The sequence below is a fragment of the Dromiciops gliroides genome, chromosome 2 (genome assembly GCF_019393635.1).
Source record: "Dromiciops gliroides isolate mDroGli1 chromosome 2, mDroGli1.pri, whole genome shotgun sequence".
NCBI classification, from domain to species: domain Eukaryota; kingdom Metazoa; phylum Chordata; class Mammalia; order Microbiotheria; family Microbiotheriidae; genus Dromiciops; species Dromiciops gliroides.
The window spans coordinates 63,199,482-63,215,980 of record NC_057862.1 but is presented as its reverse complement, the minus strand read 5'-3'; the positions used below and the strand labels follow the sequence as shown (position 1 = coordinate 63,215,980).

Here is a 16,499-nt window from a genome sequence, read left to right as displayed (position 1 = left end):
CCAACATCACTCTCTCCTCCAGAGCCAACTGGGTCCAGTGGCAAGATATATATCAGGACAACTGGATATTTGAGGCAATTGGGGTTAAGTGACTTTCCCAGGTTTCACACAATTAGTGTGTGTGAGGTGAGATTTGAACTTAGGTCCTCCCAACTTTGGGGCCAGTGCTATATCCAATACACACACGTGTGTGTGTGTTGCCACTGGACCCAGATCTCTTGGAGGAGAGATCAAAGTTTATGACCTTGCACAGCCCTCCCTTACATAAATTCCATTTAGTACAAGTCATGACATCTTCCCAATGTTATGGTCCTCTTCTAGAATAAAGGATCAACAACAACTATTGAGTAATAGGGCACATAGATGGTTCAGTGGATAGAGCACTGGCCCCAAAGTTTGGAAGACCTGAGTTCAAATCTCACTTCAGACACTTACTAGCTTTGTGCCCCTGGGCAAGTCATGTAATCCCAATTGCCTTAAATGTCTGGGGCCATCTCCAGTTGTCCTGATCAATATTTTGCCACAGGACCCAAATGGCTCTGGAGGAAAGAGTGAGGTTAGTGATATTGCACAGCCCTCATTCACTTAAATCCAATTCACTGCAAGTCATGACATCACATCCATGTCATAGTTCTCTTCCAGAATGAAGGACCAACAACAACTATTGGGTAATAACTTTAAAAGCAGAGAAGTGGCCTTGTAGATTTATGTTTTTAGAAACAAAACTTACAAAGAACTAAATTACAGGAGGAGCTGGCACCCAAATTTGGATGGGTGGTTTTGATAAAGCAAGTTTTTATTTCTTCAAAATTTTATTTTAAGTTTTCTCTGAATAGAGTTACATTTGATTTGTTTCTTTCAGTGACCTAGAGAAAGTATTTGCTCATGGAAAGATTGGAATTAGAAAACTTTGAACCTGGGGCAAACCAGAAGGTGGCAGGTGGTGGTTCAGATTTCAGTGATCCTTGAAGGGCTGGCAGCTGGTGGGGGCAAATGAGAAGGGGATGGGAGAGATGAGGTGGTGGGGAAGGAAAGAAGAAACATGCCCTGGAACATGGTTGCCTAGGCGACAGGGTGACGTGGGGAGTAAACTCACAGAAGCAAGGTGAGGAGAAAGCTGGGGAAGTTTTAAACTCTCTAAATTTCTTCACCTAAGATGGAGAAATCATTCTATTGCAGAAGAAGATCTTAGGGACATGACTGGAAATGGGAGGAGCCAGAAATAGGGAAGTCAGCCTGGGAAGCAAGATTCTAGAAAAATCCTGCCCTGGTACCATGGTACCAGGTACCTTAATATGGGCAATAGTGGCCCCACACAATTTTCAGCACAGCTGTTGAGACATTTGCAAATTTATAACAATTATTTATTATTTTATTATTATTATTATTTTAACAACCCATTTTATTCACTCATCCATGTTTTCCCTGTAAGTTTCCCATAAACTTAAGGGAGGGTCCTTTGCTAACTTCAGGCATCAGTGTCAGTGAGATGAAACAAGTCTGCATCTGCTCTGGCAGGTTAATCTGTGTGGGAAGGGAACTCACATCATGAGTACAGATTGTGTTTGTAGGAAAAAAAAAGTAGAAAGAAGCAGGTATTGTGAATGGAACTGGGGCATACAGGGGGTGTTGGGGTACTCACGGGGTGCAGGTACTTGGCACCTATGTACTTGATAATTGCTGACTAAGTGAAAACATGGGCCATTGTACCCATGTTGGTGACCTGATTCAGCTTTCTCTTAGAGGGGTCTCGTGAAAGTGTTCAGGAATAATGATCTATTGTCCCTGGGCTCACTTCTTAGAGCAAAGTCGATATGCGTTCAAACCAATAAAAATTCATTTGTTTGGATTGAATTATTTGATGTCTTTACTGAGTACCTTCTGTTTGCCCAACCCTTTGCTAGGTAGGAATCTAAGGGAGGAGAAGACAAATTACTATACCTTCAGGTGACTAAACTCAAGTTGGGGTGATGGGTATACCCACTTGAAACATTAACTTGTCCAGGTGGTACATCTTAATTTGGGTGGTACAAACTCATAAAGGCTCCAAAGTGGAGATTACTCTAGAATGGCAGTCATACATGGCCACATAAGAAAACAAGGCAGAATTTTAGGTAGTCCTTGAAAGATGGGTAGGATTTAGTTAGGGAGAGAAAAGGCAGAGAGAGAGAGAGAGAGACAGACAGACAGACAGACAGACATACCTTCCTGACAGGGGAAACAGAACTGATTTTTATATTGATTTCATCCATACGAGTAAGAATCATTATCACCTCTTCCTCATGAAATCCTAGAAGATTTTAACAGTTTGGACCACCAAGATTGAGCTAAATGATTCACCAAAGTTCACCAGTGAGTTTCTTTTTTTTTTTTTTTTTTCCAGGTGGTCCACTTCTGGTTGGGACTCAGAACTCACAGACAGCAAGGCGGCTCTTAGAGCAGGCTCTGTCATTCCATGTGCCATCGGTGTACATCTCCACACAATTTTCACTTCCTTGCCCATCCGGAGTTCCAGCATACCAGTTGGTATATTTTACAGGGGATCCATCCAGGTAATAAAAATTCCCTGGTGTGCTTCCCTCCATCAGGCCAAGGAAGGCATATGTATTGTGTTTTACTACAATCTGCAGGATGGCGGCATTCTCCTCTTCATTCCTTGGAGTGGCAATAGTGCCTCCTATTTTCTGGCAAGTAATATTAATTGTGAGGAAATCAGAGGATTGGCCAGTGGTGGCATAAAACTTCTCTCCTACTTGAACTGCAGTTCCATACAAATTGAGGGCTGGAAATAAGAGACAACAGATTTAGGGCGGGGTTTCCTCTGCCTTCCTTGTTCTGTGTTTATTTCTCTGTTTGTACGAGCATGTCTGAATGTTTCTCTCTATGTAGTCCTCTTTCTTTATCCCTGTTTTTGTCTCCCAATCACTATCACTTTGTTTCCTCATTAACTCTCTCTCTCTCTCTCTCTCTCTCTCTCTCTCTCTCTGTGTCCCTCTGTCCCACTCCACATAGATAAATGAAATCCTCAGCTTGGCATTTGAAAGAACCTACTGGGAAAACCTACATGCAAATACTACCTCTGATATTTATTAGCTCTGTGACCATTATGAATTGTGAGATCATGGACATTACTTAACTTCCCTGGGCCTCACTTTCCTAATCTGTAAAATGGCGGGCACAAGGGCCAACTAGGTCGAAGCTGGGCTAGATTGATGGACCTAGAGTTGAGCGAACTTGAGTTTGAATCCACCCTCAGCTACTTCCTATTTGGATGATTCTGGGCAAATCACTTACCTGCTCAGTTTCCTTATCTGTAAAATGGAGATAATAATAGTCCCTGTCTCCTGGGGTTGTTGTGAGGATAAATGGAGATCATATTTGTAAAGTGCTTTACAAACCTCCCACCACTGTATGTGCTGCTAACTACTAATGCCAGAGGGTCAAATGAAGCATATAAAGAACTTGGCAAACTTTAAAGTGCTTTATGCCAGTTATTGTGATTGACCTCATCATTGTGGCTGTTGTTTTTGTTATGACTATTGCTGCCATTCTAGCCTTATTTCCTATTACTCTCCTCCATGTACTTTCCAGTCTAAATTGTCCCACTGGCTGCTCTGCACCGGTGATATTCCTTTGCACAGATGGTGGCCCCACATTCCTGTCTGAACTGTGTCTCCATAGCAAACACCTTTGCATATTAGAATCTATAGCTCCCTTCAAAGCACATTCAGTTGTTACCTCCTCTATGAGCCCTTTCTTGATTTCCCCACTTGTTAACACTGTCTCCTCATTGAAATTCCTTTGGGGATACTTTGTGTATACTTAGCTCTGTACATGCCACATCCTTCCATTAGAGTGTAAGATCCTTGAGGGTAGAGACATTTCATATCCTGAGCACTAAGTATGGTGCCAGGAGCTTACTGAATATTTGTTCAGTTGAACAAGGGTTTATAACCCACCCATGTTCTAGGCTGTTCTAGGTTCTGGGATTACAAAGATGAAAATGAAATTGTTACTGGTTTCTAGGAGCTACTTGGCAGGAGGGAGGGGAGAAACATCCTGTGCACAGATATAAAACATACATGATAAATACAATGTCATTTTGGGGGAGTCAGGAAGAGCTTCCTACTGGAGCTGAGCCTTAAAGGGAGCTAGTCTCCAAATGGAAGAGGAGAAGAGGGAGAGCATTTGGAGCTGGGTGAAGTGGGTGATGTAGAGCCTGTGAAAAGGCATGGAAGGAGGAGGTTAGTGCTGGGGTTGGGGGACAGCAAATAAACCAATTTAGTTGGAATGGGGAATGCATGGGATGAGGGGGTGGTGTGTGGAGACTAATGTGAAATTACAGAGGTTAGAGTCAGGTTATAAAGGACCTTCAATGTCAAAGAGGAATTTTATTTACTGATGTTTTCTGAGTAGAGGAGTGTCCAAAGTTTGCTGTAAGAATGTCAATTTGTCAGCTGGGTGGGTGATAGAGTGGAGAGGAGAGAGACTAGAGAGAGGCAAGGAGACCAAGCAACAGTCCAAGAAAAGTGCTTATGAGAACCTAAGCAAGACTGGTGTCTACATGAATAGAGAACAAAGAAATAATTGGTCAAAGTCCTGTGGAGGAAGACTCAACAAGACAGGACATGAGTAGGTATGAGATTGAGGGAGAGAGGTGAGGTGGGATTGACTCCAAGGTTGTGAAGCTGTGTCATGAGGAAGATGCTAGTGCTTTAGCAATAAAGGCAATGAGTGCTGCTGTGGACCTGTTGAATGTGAGGAATCCAGCAAGGAGTTGATGTGGAACTATTCCTTACAAGTAAAATATCCAGATTTAAGAATCATTTGCATAGTTGAACCAATGAAAATAAAAATTCATCAAAAAAGAGAGTAAAGAGAAAAGAAAAGAGACCCTATAAGAACTCTGAGGTTTAGCCAAATATGGGGGTGGGTGGGTGGGAGGTATGACTGGTAGTCTTACAAAGGGGAGGGATTGGAATAAATTATAATAATAAAATAATAATTATTATTGATTCTTATATTTGTGTTTCATTATGCTGAATGACTGTGAAGGAGTATAGTATAGTGGAAAGAGTATTGGTCTTTGAAATTAAGTGAGGCCTCAGTTCAAATATCACCTTTGACACTTACTGGTTGTTCCATCATGGATAAGTCATTGAATTTCTTTGAGACCTAGTTTTCTTTTCTACAAAATGGGGATACCGATACCTGTGATAATTAATTAATTATATATGTGGAAGGATCAAATGAAATAATGCTTGTAAAGTGTCTTCAAAACTATGAAAATAACTGTCATTATGTAAATTTTTGCTAGTATTTTTACTGGAGCTGGTTTGATGAACTGAGAATTCTTGCTAACCACTCACTGCCATTTTTGATACATTAGGGAAAGGGAGGCCTTTCACTTCCTGAGAGGTTAAAAAAATGACAGTTGGTTTGATCTGGTTAAGGCTTTTTCAAAAGAAGTAATTAGATATTCTACCTTCTCTCTAAAAGATTTTCCTATAAAAACCAAATCCACCAAACCCTACCTTAATAAAAATGAAATTTCATTAGAGACAAGAATCACTTTATCCTCACTTTTTGTCTCCGTATACTTCCTGTATCTTTCCTCTTTCCTTTTTTTTTTTTTTTTTTAGTGAGGCAATTGGGGTTAAGTGACTTGCCCAGGGTCACATAGCTAGTAAGTGTTTAGTGTCTGAGGCCGGATTTGAACTCAGGTACTCCTGATTCCAGGGCCGGTGCTCTATCCACTGTGCCACCTAGCTGCCCCCCTCTTTCCTTTTTTCTTAGTCAAGATCCAAATCCAAGAACCAAAGGACAGGTGACTGACCCCCCCCCGCCCCATTTACATCCTCAGTCTTAGAAAAGACCCTTTTGGCCCTAAAATGGCCTGTTTAGAATCCTGTTCTATTGTGAAAACCCACAGACTTACCATTTGTCACCTTCATCAGGCGAATTTGTAAATCTGAGATCACCTTCAATTGCTCATCAGTTACAGAAGAATGACTTTCTGGGAAGGAAAAAAACAACATGCCCAACACCTTTCTTTAGAGCCACTCACAAGGCAAAGAAAGAGCCGACTTAAGCTAACAAATTATACATACAACATTCATGCAATTCAATCAATCCATCAACAAACATTTCTTGCCAGGCAAATATGTATTATATGGACAAAATAAATTAAAAAGAATAATTTTGTTAGGAATGGTGCTAGGAGCTAGAGATATTAGGAAAGGCTTCATTTGGAATATTTTGCTTGAACTGATTTCTGAAGAAAACTAGAGTTCATAAAAGATAGCAGCAAGAAGAGAGCACATTCCACGTATGGGAGAGAACAAAGGCATGGAGACAGGAGCTAGAGGGTTGTGTGTGAGGAACATGAAGAAAATCAGTTTAGGACATGCATGAAGGGGGAATGATATTGATAAGGCTTGAACTACTGGCTAGGTCCAGATTATGAAGGGCTTTAAATGCCAGACTGAGGAATTTATATTTGATGATTGAGACAATAGGGAACCACTAGAGATTATTGAATGGGATTATTGAGTGATCTGTGCTTTAGGAAAATCACATTGGTAGTGGTGTGGAAGATGGAGAGAGGAAGGATTTGAAATCAATTAGGGGACTATTAAATAGTTGAAGGTAGAAGGGATGAGGGCCTGAAATAGGATGATAACTATGAATTATTAGGAATTGGATGAGAGAGGGATGCTTTGGAAGTATTAATGGAAAGACATGGCAACTGATTGTGTGTAGGGAAAGAGAGTGAGGAGGTGAGGAAAACATTATTGTTGAAAGCATGGAAGAACTGAAAGATGATCATGCTTTTGGTAAAAATAAGAAAAAAGGATTAGTATTTTTTTTGAGGCAGGGATTAAGTGGATAGAGTGTGAGGTCTGGAGTCAGGAAGGCTTTAATTCAAAACCTGCCTCATACATTTTTAGCTGAATGATGCTGAGCAAATCCTTTGACATCTCTTAACCTATCTTTAAAATGGAGATAATAATAGCACCTTTGTCACAGGGCCATTGTGAATATTAAATGGGTCAACATATAAAAAGTCCTTTAGGGGCAGCTAGATGGCGCAGTGGTAAAACACCGGCCCTGGATTCAGGAGTACCTGAATTCAAATCCGGCCTCAGACACTTGACACTTACTAGCTGTGTGACCCTGGGCAAGTCACTTAACCCTCATTGCCCTGCCAAAAAAAAAAAGTCCTTTAGCTATGAGGAGGAGGAAAAACAGGAAAATGATGGCTTTTTTGTTTTTGCTTTTTTTTTTTTTTTTTTTTTGCAGGGCAATGAGGGTTAAGTGACTTGCCCAGGGTCACACAGCTAGTAAGTGTCAAGTGTCTGAGGCCAGATTTGAACTCAGGTCCTCTTGAATCCAGGGCTGGTACTTTATCCACTGCACCACCTAGCTTCCCCTAATGATGTTTTTGAACTGAGTTTGAGATGTCTATGGGATATCTAGTCTGTAATGTCTAATAGTCACTTGACTTTGTAGGAATAGAGATCTGGAGAAATATTGAGGCAAGACATATAGACCTGGGATACATCTACATAGAGATAATGAGCCCATCTATGGGAGATTTTTTAGAAGCTGAGTGAGAGCATATAGAGAAAGAAAAGAAGTGAGAGAAATGATTATTAATAACCAATGATTTGGGGAGATCCAGAGTTGCCCCTGTTTTCTAAAGGTCTGCTTTTAACAGTTTAGTCTCTTGAAGGACATTGTTATAAATGACTCTGGACTAACTTTCTTATTCATTCCCCACTCAGGTAGGGTAATTATTTGTGTTCTGCTCAGGGTTGGGTGAAGCATAAATTCTTTGAATAGATTGCTCAAGGCTGGGGGTAACTTAAGAAGGAAATGACTTAATCAAAATTCAGGTCCAGCCCCTCTTTGTAATTTTCATTTTCTCATTAATTGTTAGCCAATCAGGGTTGATTCCCACCCTGGTTAACACCTACTCTTGAAAGGGTATATAAAAGTGTGAGCCTGCCCACCATGATTGTCTTTGGTCCAAGAGAGAGACAGCCAAATGACCATCCTTTGATTAAAATGCTGGCATTATAAATGTATGGCATTATATATTTAGGGGCAGCTAGATGGCGCAGTGGATAGAGCACCGGCCCTGGAGTCAGGAGAACCTGAGTTCAAATCCGGCCTCAGACACTTAACACTTACTAGCTGTGTGACCCTGGGCAAGTCACTTAACCCAAATTGCCTCACTAAAAAAAAATGCTGGCATTATTAATGAAATGATTAGATTATCCAGAAATTATGTCTCTTGAACCTTTTAAATTACCACAGAAGGCAGCCTAGGACAAAACCTTGAGATAAACACATACTTAAGGGGCATGATAAGGATGAGAATATAGCAAACAAGGGCAAGAAGGAGCTTGTGACTCAGGTAGGAAAACAAGGAGAGAGTAGTATCATGATAACCAGAGAAGAGACAGTGTCCAGGAGGCAAGGGTGAGTAATAAATAGTGTCAGATGCTTCACAGGGCTCAAGAAGGCTGAGCAGTGAGAAAAGGCTTTCTGATTTGGCAATTAAAAGATTGTTAGCAAATCTGGAGAGAGCAGTTTCAGTTAAATGAAGTTTGTAAGTCATATTTCAAAGGATTGAGGAGAGAAAGGAAAGGAAATGGAGGCAGTGGTTGTGAACAGTTTTCTAGGATTTTGGCTAAGAAAGGGGCAGTGATTTAAGATGGTAGCTTGAAACAAAGTCTATCAAAAACAGTATGCTATATACTATGGATTCCTGCAGTCTGTGTATTAAATTTTATTGTTCACGAATGCAGGCATGTATCTCCTTTCAATTAACATTAAAATCGTTTAGGAAGGCAGTTCTTCCCCTTTCTCTATCCTCCCCTTAATTTCAAAGTAACATTGGTAATGGGGCAGCTAGGTGGTACAATGGATAGAAGGCTGGGCTTGGAGTCATAAGGACTCAACTTCCTGTGTTCAAATCCTACCTCCAACACTTACTAGCTTTGTGACCCTGGGCAAGTCACTCAACTCTGTTTACCTCAGAGCTGGAAAGGGAAATGGGAAACCACTTCATTATCTTTGCCAAAAAACCCTCAAATAGTGTCAGAAACAGTTGGGCATGACTGGAAATGACTTAGCAACTTGATTTGGGGACCCTGCCTTTGGGCTGAGATTAAAAAGCCTTAGGCCCTCAGGGTTTTTTTCTGTGTAAGAGGGGTTGATGCCCCTCCGTCTCTGCTTCGGCTGAGCCAAAAAGTCCCATGGGCTTTACAGGACTCCAGGTCAGATGGCTGGGGGAAAAAGCCCCAGCTCCCTCCACCCTTGGGGGATCTACCACAGAGATCCTGGGCTTATGCAGGCTGGCCTCTAGCGCAGCTTGTGCAGAGGTCTCAGACGTGCAGCAGGGGGCACGGCCCCTCCAGCCCCCGCCTGGCCACGGTGCTAGCACAGCCATCAGATTAACTTGGCATGTGTAGGGGCACACAGAGCCCGAGGTTTGAGGGGAGAAAAGGAACATATATACAGGGGAAAAGACAGTGAAGGGGAGGCCAGAAGATTGAGAGAACAGAAGGATGCTGGAGGATAGAGAAAGTGAGAGGAGATTAGAGACGCTGAGAAGTCAGTGAGAAAGGGATGTTAGAGATGCTGAGGGGGAGATGGAAAAAAAGCTTAAAACAAGGAAAGAGAATGAAACAGTGAGAGGCTTTTCAGGGGGGTTGGCAAGAGTATGGAGCAGGGGGGCTTTTCAGTGAGGGCAACACTAGAAGAAGGTCCGTTGGTACGCAGGAGGAGGCTAAAAAGTTCCAGGCGCAGCGGGTGGAAAAAGATGTGCCTGAAAGCATTCAGGTTGTACATTTTATTTTCCTGTATTCTTAATTTTAAATTGTATCTCATAAATAAACCCTCTGCTATTTAATTAAGAGGCTTCTTAATCGTTTGCTTATCAATTTGGGAGGGAGCAAGTGTGGAGAAATTTTTAAAAGTCCCTAACAGGTTGGCTTTGGAAATTAATAGCAAGTCAGATAGCCAGCCAGTCAAAAGTCCCCAGATGAGTAATCCACAGATTAGTCCCCCCAAATTAGGCCTAGGCAGTTAAAATAATTTCTACATTTGAATGGTGATCACAAAGGGACTTATGGCCCAATTATAATTTTTCTAAACTTATAATTTTTCATATAAGTACAGTTCTATAATCTTTCAGGTTGGTATTGTTAATTTTCTTTTTTTTTTTTTTTAACACAACAAAACCTGGCTTTGTACAGAATAGATTGTATTATGTGGTACAATGGATAGAGAGCTAAGCCTGGAGTCAGAACTGAGGTCAAATCTTGCCTCAGGCACTAATTAATTGTGTGACCCTTGGGCAAGTCATTTAACCACAATATGCCTCAGTTTCCTCACGTATAAAATGGGGATAATAACAGCACCTACCTCCCAAAGTTGTTTTAAGGATCAAATGAGATAATAATTTTAAAGAACTCAGCACAGTTTTTGGCACATACTAAGCAGTGCCAAAAGTTAGTTATTATATCTATTATTATTAAAAAATGAATGAATCACTTTTTTCCATGTATGCTTTTTCTGTATATTTCCCGGGAAATGTAGCTCTCTAGTCAAACTGCATATTTGTCTTTGAGCTAATGTTTCCCTGATGTAATCAATATCTAGGTAACTCCTCTGTGTTCAGTAAATAGACACCCTTGCTTTAAGGAAGAAATCTCTGTGTGTGTGTGCGTGTGTGTGTGTGTGCGCGTGTGCATGCGTGTGCGCGCGCACTGTGGACACACTCCCCTCAAGGTCCAAAGAGCCTTGTTGAATGGAAGAATGACACATTTGTCCATGGAAGGATGGCTTAGTTATGTTTCCAGATGAGGCTTGTTGACTGGCTGATAATAGTGGAGTTCAGGGTATAGTTGCCCAGCCAGTCTGGGTTTTCCCCCTCTTTCCCAGAAACATGCCCTGGCAAAAACTGTCTATCCTTTCCTTCCCTAGAGCAGGGATCCATTTGCTATTTACTGCTTTATTATTCACTTCCCTGCTTTCCCTCAGATCCATATGTTGGGGGGTAGGGTTTGGGGAAAAGAAATACTTTTTGTCTCTTTTCAGCTGCCAGTTGAAGCAGTTGGCATTATTTTTTTTCAGTGAGGCAATTGGGGTTAAGTGACTTGCCTAAGGTCACACAGCTAGTAAGTGTTAAGTGTCTGAGGATGGATTTGAACTCAGGTCCTCCTGAATCCAGGGCCAGTGCTCTATCCACTGTGCCACCTAGCTGCCCCCACAGCTGGCATTTTTAAAAACTTTAGTTTTAGTTATCTCTCTTTTCCCTTTTTATTTTCCTTGAAATATTAAGGTGTTTTTTTTAAAAAAAAGATGGTCTTCTATTAGGAGACCATTTGTCTATGAAGGTATAGAAATCCCCCCCCCGCCATGAATGCTGGGTAAGGGTAAACCAATTAGAGAGACTTCCTATACTTCATTAATATGTTTAAGATTATTCATACTACAGACTTATTTTCCTTTGTTTTGAACCTGGCAGGAGAAAGATCATATCATGTTTCAATCCCCAAAGTGGGAGTGTGGAGGGGGATGGGTGAGGTTGGACCTGATTTTGCCTGAGGGCACTTCTGGGTAGCAGCTGGCTGCTCCTGGGGGTGGAGAGGTAGAACAATTGCACCAGAATACCCTTTGGCATGGGAGCGGCTGGTTGCCTTGGATGAACCAACATAAAAAGACACTTGGCACTCAGTGGCTCCCCCACCCAACCCCAGGAAACCTTCTTTCTGCCCCCTCTGTGAGCATTACATTCTGGTTTTCCTCCACCTAACTTATGAGGTTATTTCACTAGTGTGATCTGAAGACTCAAAAAGCTGAAGAATGACTTCTCATTTGCTCTCCAACCTCCCTTTGGTCTGCAGATAGTGCCTTCCCTACCTCTCCCCTCCCCAACCAGCCCCCCACCCCCGCCCCCCACACACTCCACTCCAGCAAGACAGAAGGCATAGAACTTCTTACCACCCGGTTCTCCTTTCATGCCCTTGATTCCTGGAGGTCCTTGCGGCCCTGGGCTTCCTGGAGGTCCAAGCTCCCCTGGACTTCTATCGGGGCAGCTGGGCACTTCACCTATTTAATATGAATTATTTTATCATATAAATTATGTATACATTATATAGCCCTTTGATTTTAAAAAATAAAATACAGATTTTATCTATTTTTTCCTTTAATGAGTATAAGGAAAAAAAAACCCATACACTTCAATATTTGATTTTTCTTGCATCTTGAACTTGCTGCCCAGTGTCCTAATGAAAACAGGCATAGGAATCCAGTGATTTCATGAAATGGAGTCCCTGAGGCCTATTAACCTTAACATGCAAAGGAATGCTTCATAAGGTTTCTGTAAAAGAGAATTATTGTAAGATTCCAGAGAAAGTCTTTGAAATCTTGAACACTAAGCCATCTAATTATTGGCAGAATATATCACCTAACTCATTATGTCTCAGTAGTCCACAGGGCAGCTAGGTGGCTCAGTAGATTGCATGCCCAGCCTGGAGTCAGAAAGAGTCTTCTTACTGAGTTCAAATCTGGCCTCAGACAACAGCCATGTGACCCTGGGCAAGTTCATGAACCCAAATGCCTCAGTTTCCTCTTCTGTAACATAAGTTAGAGAAGGAAATGGCAAACCACTCCAGTACCTTTGCCAAGAAAAACCTAAATGGGGTCACGAAGAGTCAGGCATGACTGAAAATGACTGAACAAGTCAACATGTTTCCTGGAGAGATTGAGACTGGAGGCCTGCATTCTCATTCTAGTTCAACTAATAGTTTGTTGTATGTTTTGCAAAAATCCCTTCCCTTCCTGGGCCTCAGTTTCCTCATCTGAAAACTGAGAAGTTTGGAGGATATGGTCCATAGGATGCTTTCAGTGATTAATACTATGGTCTTATGCTTTTGTACTTACCTAGTAATTGTTGCTTTTCACATACCTGGGTCTCCCTTTTCTCCCTTGGGTCCATCTCTCCCATCCCTTCCATCTCTCCCAGGCAGTCCAGTGATCCAAGGACCATTACAATGAGTGGCTGAGTACATCGATGGCTGCTCTTCATTTTCCAGTGACTCTGAGCAGGATCCAATGAGTGCCCCCTCTAGGAGCAAGAGACTGAGCAGGTGCAGCAGAGCCATCCTTTAAATCCCAGACCTGGGAAATGTCAAGGAGAATTGGCTCAGATGGGTCTTGGCTCAAAATGATTTGGATCTCCCTTCTCCTTTGCCAGGTTAGACCTAACCTCATCTTCCAAATGGAGGCAAGATCAGGAAAGGTTACCCAAGAAAGGCTCCGGAAGGAAAACTATCTGGAAAGAGAAGCTTCTTGGGATTCTCTCACTCTGGTCCAAGTTAAGGAGCCAGATCAACCTTCCATTGGAACAAGATAGAAACAGAAGGAAAAAGACATCAAGAGAGCCCATCCTCTAGTCCAGGGGTCCTCAGTCTTCTTTGTGTGTCATGGTCCTCTTTGTCAGTTGGATGAAGTTGATGGAGCCCTTCTCAGAATGATGCTTTTAAATAATTGAAAGAGATACCAATTTTTATATAGGGGTAGTGAAAACAAAGATGTAATTTTTTCCCCTCCAAGTTCACAAACACTCTGAAATTTGGTCCATGGACCCTAGGTGAAGAATTACTGGTCTAGGGGCAGCTAGGTGGCATAGTGGATAGAGCACCGGCCCTGGAGTCAGGAGTACCTGAGTTCAAATGCGGCCTCAGACACTTAACACTTACTAGCTGTGTGACCCTGGGCAAGTCACTTAACCCCAATTGCCTCACTTAAAAAAAAAAAAAAAAGAATTACTGGTCTATCCCCTACCTTTCTGTGATTCCAAGGGATGGAGGAGAAGACTGGATTCAGCAGGACGTGCTGAAGCTCGTCTGTCCAGGTCAGTCTGATTAATGTCAGACTTCCGTCCTTGTACTCAATCCACAGATTAATCTACAGCTGAACTTAGTACTCACCTCTCTGTTTACTAGGACTTGTGGGAAAGTTGGCAGTTTATTGGTAGAATAAATATTCTCTCTCTGTCCCCTAAACCTAATACTTTTTTCTGTCTCTTCTTAAAACTTGTGATTGACAAGTCATATCATAAGAATTTGCTCTTTTTCTTTTCTTTTCTTCCCTTCTCTTTTTCATTCATTCCATAATATCCTGAGCTCCTATTCTCTTTTCTAGAACAGACTACAGTAGTAGAAGAGAAACTCTGGAGCAGCCAAGAAAGGGGGAAGACATGGAACCTATCCTCCAGGGTTCTAGTTGAGGACGTAAGAAATAGAAGATGATAAGTAACAATGCAAATGGGTTTCAGCTGAGTTGTACAGACATGATACGATAGAACTAATACTAGATTTGTAGCTCCTACTTTGTGTGTCTTCCTTAGGTAATCTTCTGTACATCCGTTCACCTTTCTGAGGTTCACTTTCCTCATTTCTGAAATGGAGTGTTGGAAATGATGTCTGAGGTCTTTTCAAGATTTGAATTGGTTGGTCTTATAAATACTATATGAAGTCAGAGGGCCTTCTGTCTCTTTTTTTCCTCTGTGCATTTGAGAAAATGGCCTAATAGTGATCACCTAATGGTGACTTTCCCTTCTAAAAACATCTTCACATTTATCTCCATACACAGCATTTCTACAGCACTCATACCCTGTCAGTTTGGTATAAAATACCAAGCTAGCTCAGCACCTTTTCAGTTCCCCAGTTTTGAATGCTATCTTTCCTTTCTGCTGTCAAATAGACCCTTTTCTTGGCATCTTTGTATGGTGGAAATTGTTGACCAGGGAGTTTAAAGAGATCTAGATACAAATTCTATCTTTGACATCTACTGTGTGACCTTAGCTAAGTCATTTAACCTCTTGCATTTAAGTCATTTAACTTCAGTTTTCTCCTTTCTGAAACTGAGATAATAATAGCACCTACCTCACAGGGGTGTTATGAGGTTCAGGTCTTAAGGTATTACACAAATGTTAATTATTTTATTACTGTTATTATAAAATATAGATAATAATATCTCCATTCTAGGATTATTAGAAGTATAGCATGTGTTCTGTGGCTCCACTGCATCAGCAAATCATATCAGTCAGTCAACAAACATTTTTTAAGCACCTACACTGTGCTAAGCACTGATGATACAAAGAAAGGGAAAAGACAATCCCTGCTTTCAATGAACTCTCAGTTTATGCATGCAGGACAAATAGGAAATAGTCCACAGAGGGAAGACCCTGGAATTAAGAGGGACTGGCAAAGGCTTCTTATAGAAGGTAGGACTGTAGCTGGAACTTGAAGAAACTCAGGAGGAGGAGAGGAAAAGGAAGGGAACTCTGGGAATAGGGTCCAGCCAATGAAAATGCTCAGTCAGAAAATAGAGTGTCTGGTTCAAGTGTTCCCTAGAGGATGGTTGCTATTTCTCCGCTCAGGCTTTTTAGAGGACTTTGGGGGGGGGGGTGTTTTGGTGACGTCTTTCTTTTTTTTTAATTTTATTTTTGTTTGTGATATATAATTTTATTTTATACATATATTGAACCTAGATATAATATATACATACATACATATATGAAATATATAATGTAATTTTTCTACATTATTACATTTAGATATACCTAGATATATTCTAATGCCTATAACTTAGTATTTTAAAACTTTAAATAACTGTTTTAGAAATAACATACATATCAATTTATATATGACAAATATGTTTAAATATAATTGTTATATAAATAAGACCTAAATAACTCACATATGCATAACATATATATTTATGTGTGTATATAAATACCTCCTGAACCCTTCCCAGAACACCCCTCCCCCACCTTTAAAAAAGTGTTTTCCAGATTAAACATTTTAATTTAGTTTTTTCTGTTCCAATCTCTATTCCTCCTTCCCTCCCTTCTCTCCCCTCTCCCCGAGGCGTCCAACAATCCGATATGGGTTATACATACATTATCATGCAAAACATCACCATATCTGTCACTTAATGAAAGAATATGAAAAATAGCATGCTTCAGTCTGTTCCATTAATATCAGTTCTTTCTTTGGAGGTGGATAGTATGTTTCATCAATATTCTTTTGGAATTGTTTTGGATTAACATATTGTTGAGAATAGTCAAGTCATTCAAAGTTCTTCATTGAATTATTTGTTTCTGTGTAGTGTTTTCTTGGTTCTGCTCTCTTCCTAATATATCATTTCATACATGTCTTTCCAGACATTTTTGAAGTTATTCTGTTTGTCATTTTTTACTACACAGTAATATTCCATCACCATCATATACCACAGTTTTTTTTATCCATTCTTAGATGTCTTTCTTTTTTTTTATCTTAGATGTCTTTCTAATGCCATAGCTCAAGAGACTGTCAGTGTACTTCTCCCTTTGATTATCAGTTTATATCAATTAATCAGCCTGACTTAATTAGATTACTAAATATGTAGTGAGAACAAAAGGAGCAAAAATCTCA

At 40.8% G+C, this 16,499-nt stretch overlaps 1 protein-coding gene across 1 annotated transcript; it reads right to left on the bottom strand.

Annotated features, from left to right (window-relative positions):
• Positions 1-1,342: 1,342 nt before the first annotated feature.
• Positions 1,343-14,010, bottom strand: LOC122741111 (pulmonary surfactant-associated protein A-like). Its single transcript, XM_043984213.1, has 5 exons — positions 13,864-14,010; positions 12,986-13,197; positions 12,019-12,126; positions 5,939-6,016; positions 1,343-2,782 (listed from the first exon to the last, which is right to left on the bottom strand). The coding sequence occupies exons 2-5, from the start codon at positions 13,179-13,181 to the stop codon at positions 2,406-2,408; spliced, it is 759 nt and encodes a 252-aa protein (XP_043840148.1). The 5' UTR covers positions 13,182-13,197; positions 13,864-14,010; the 3' UTR covers positions 1,343-2,405.
• Positions 14,011-16,499: the final 2,489 nt, after the last annotated feature.

Coding starts and splice junctions, on each gene's coding strand:
- LOC122741111 (XM_043984213.1), bottom strand. CDS start 13,181: ATGGCTCTGCTGCACCTGCTCAGTCTCTTGCTCCTAGAGGGGGCACTC. Junction 12,127..12,985: donor GGGAGAAAAGGGAGACCCAG/GTATGTGAAAAG, acceptor CATATTAAATAG/GTGAAGTGCCCAGCTGCCCC. Junction 2,783..5,938: donor CCTGATGAAGGTGACAAATG/GTAAGTCTGTGG, acceptor TCTTATTTCCAG/CCCTCAATTTGTATGGAACT.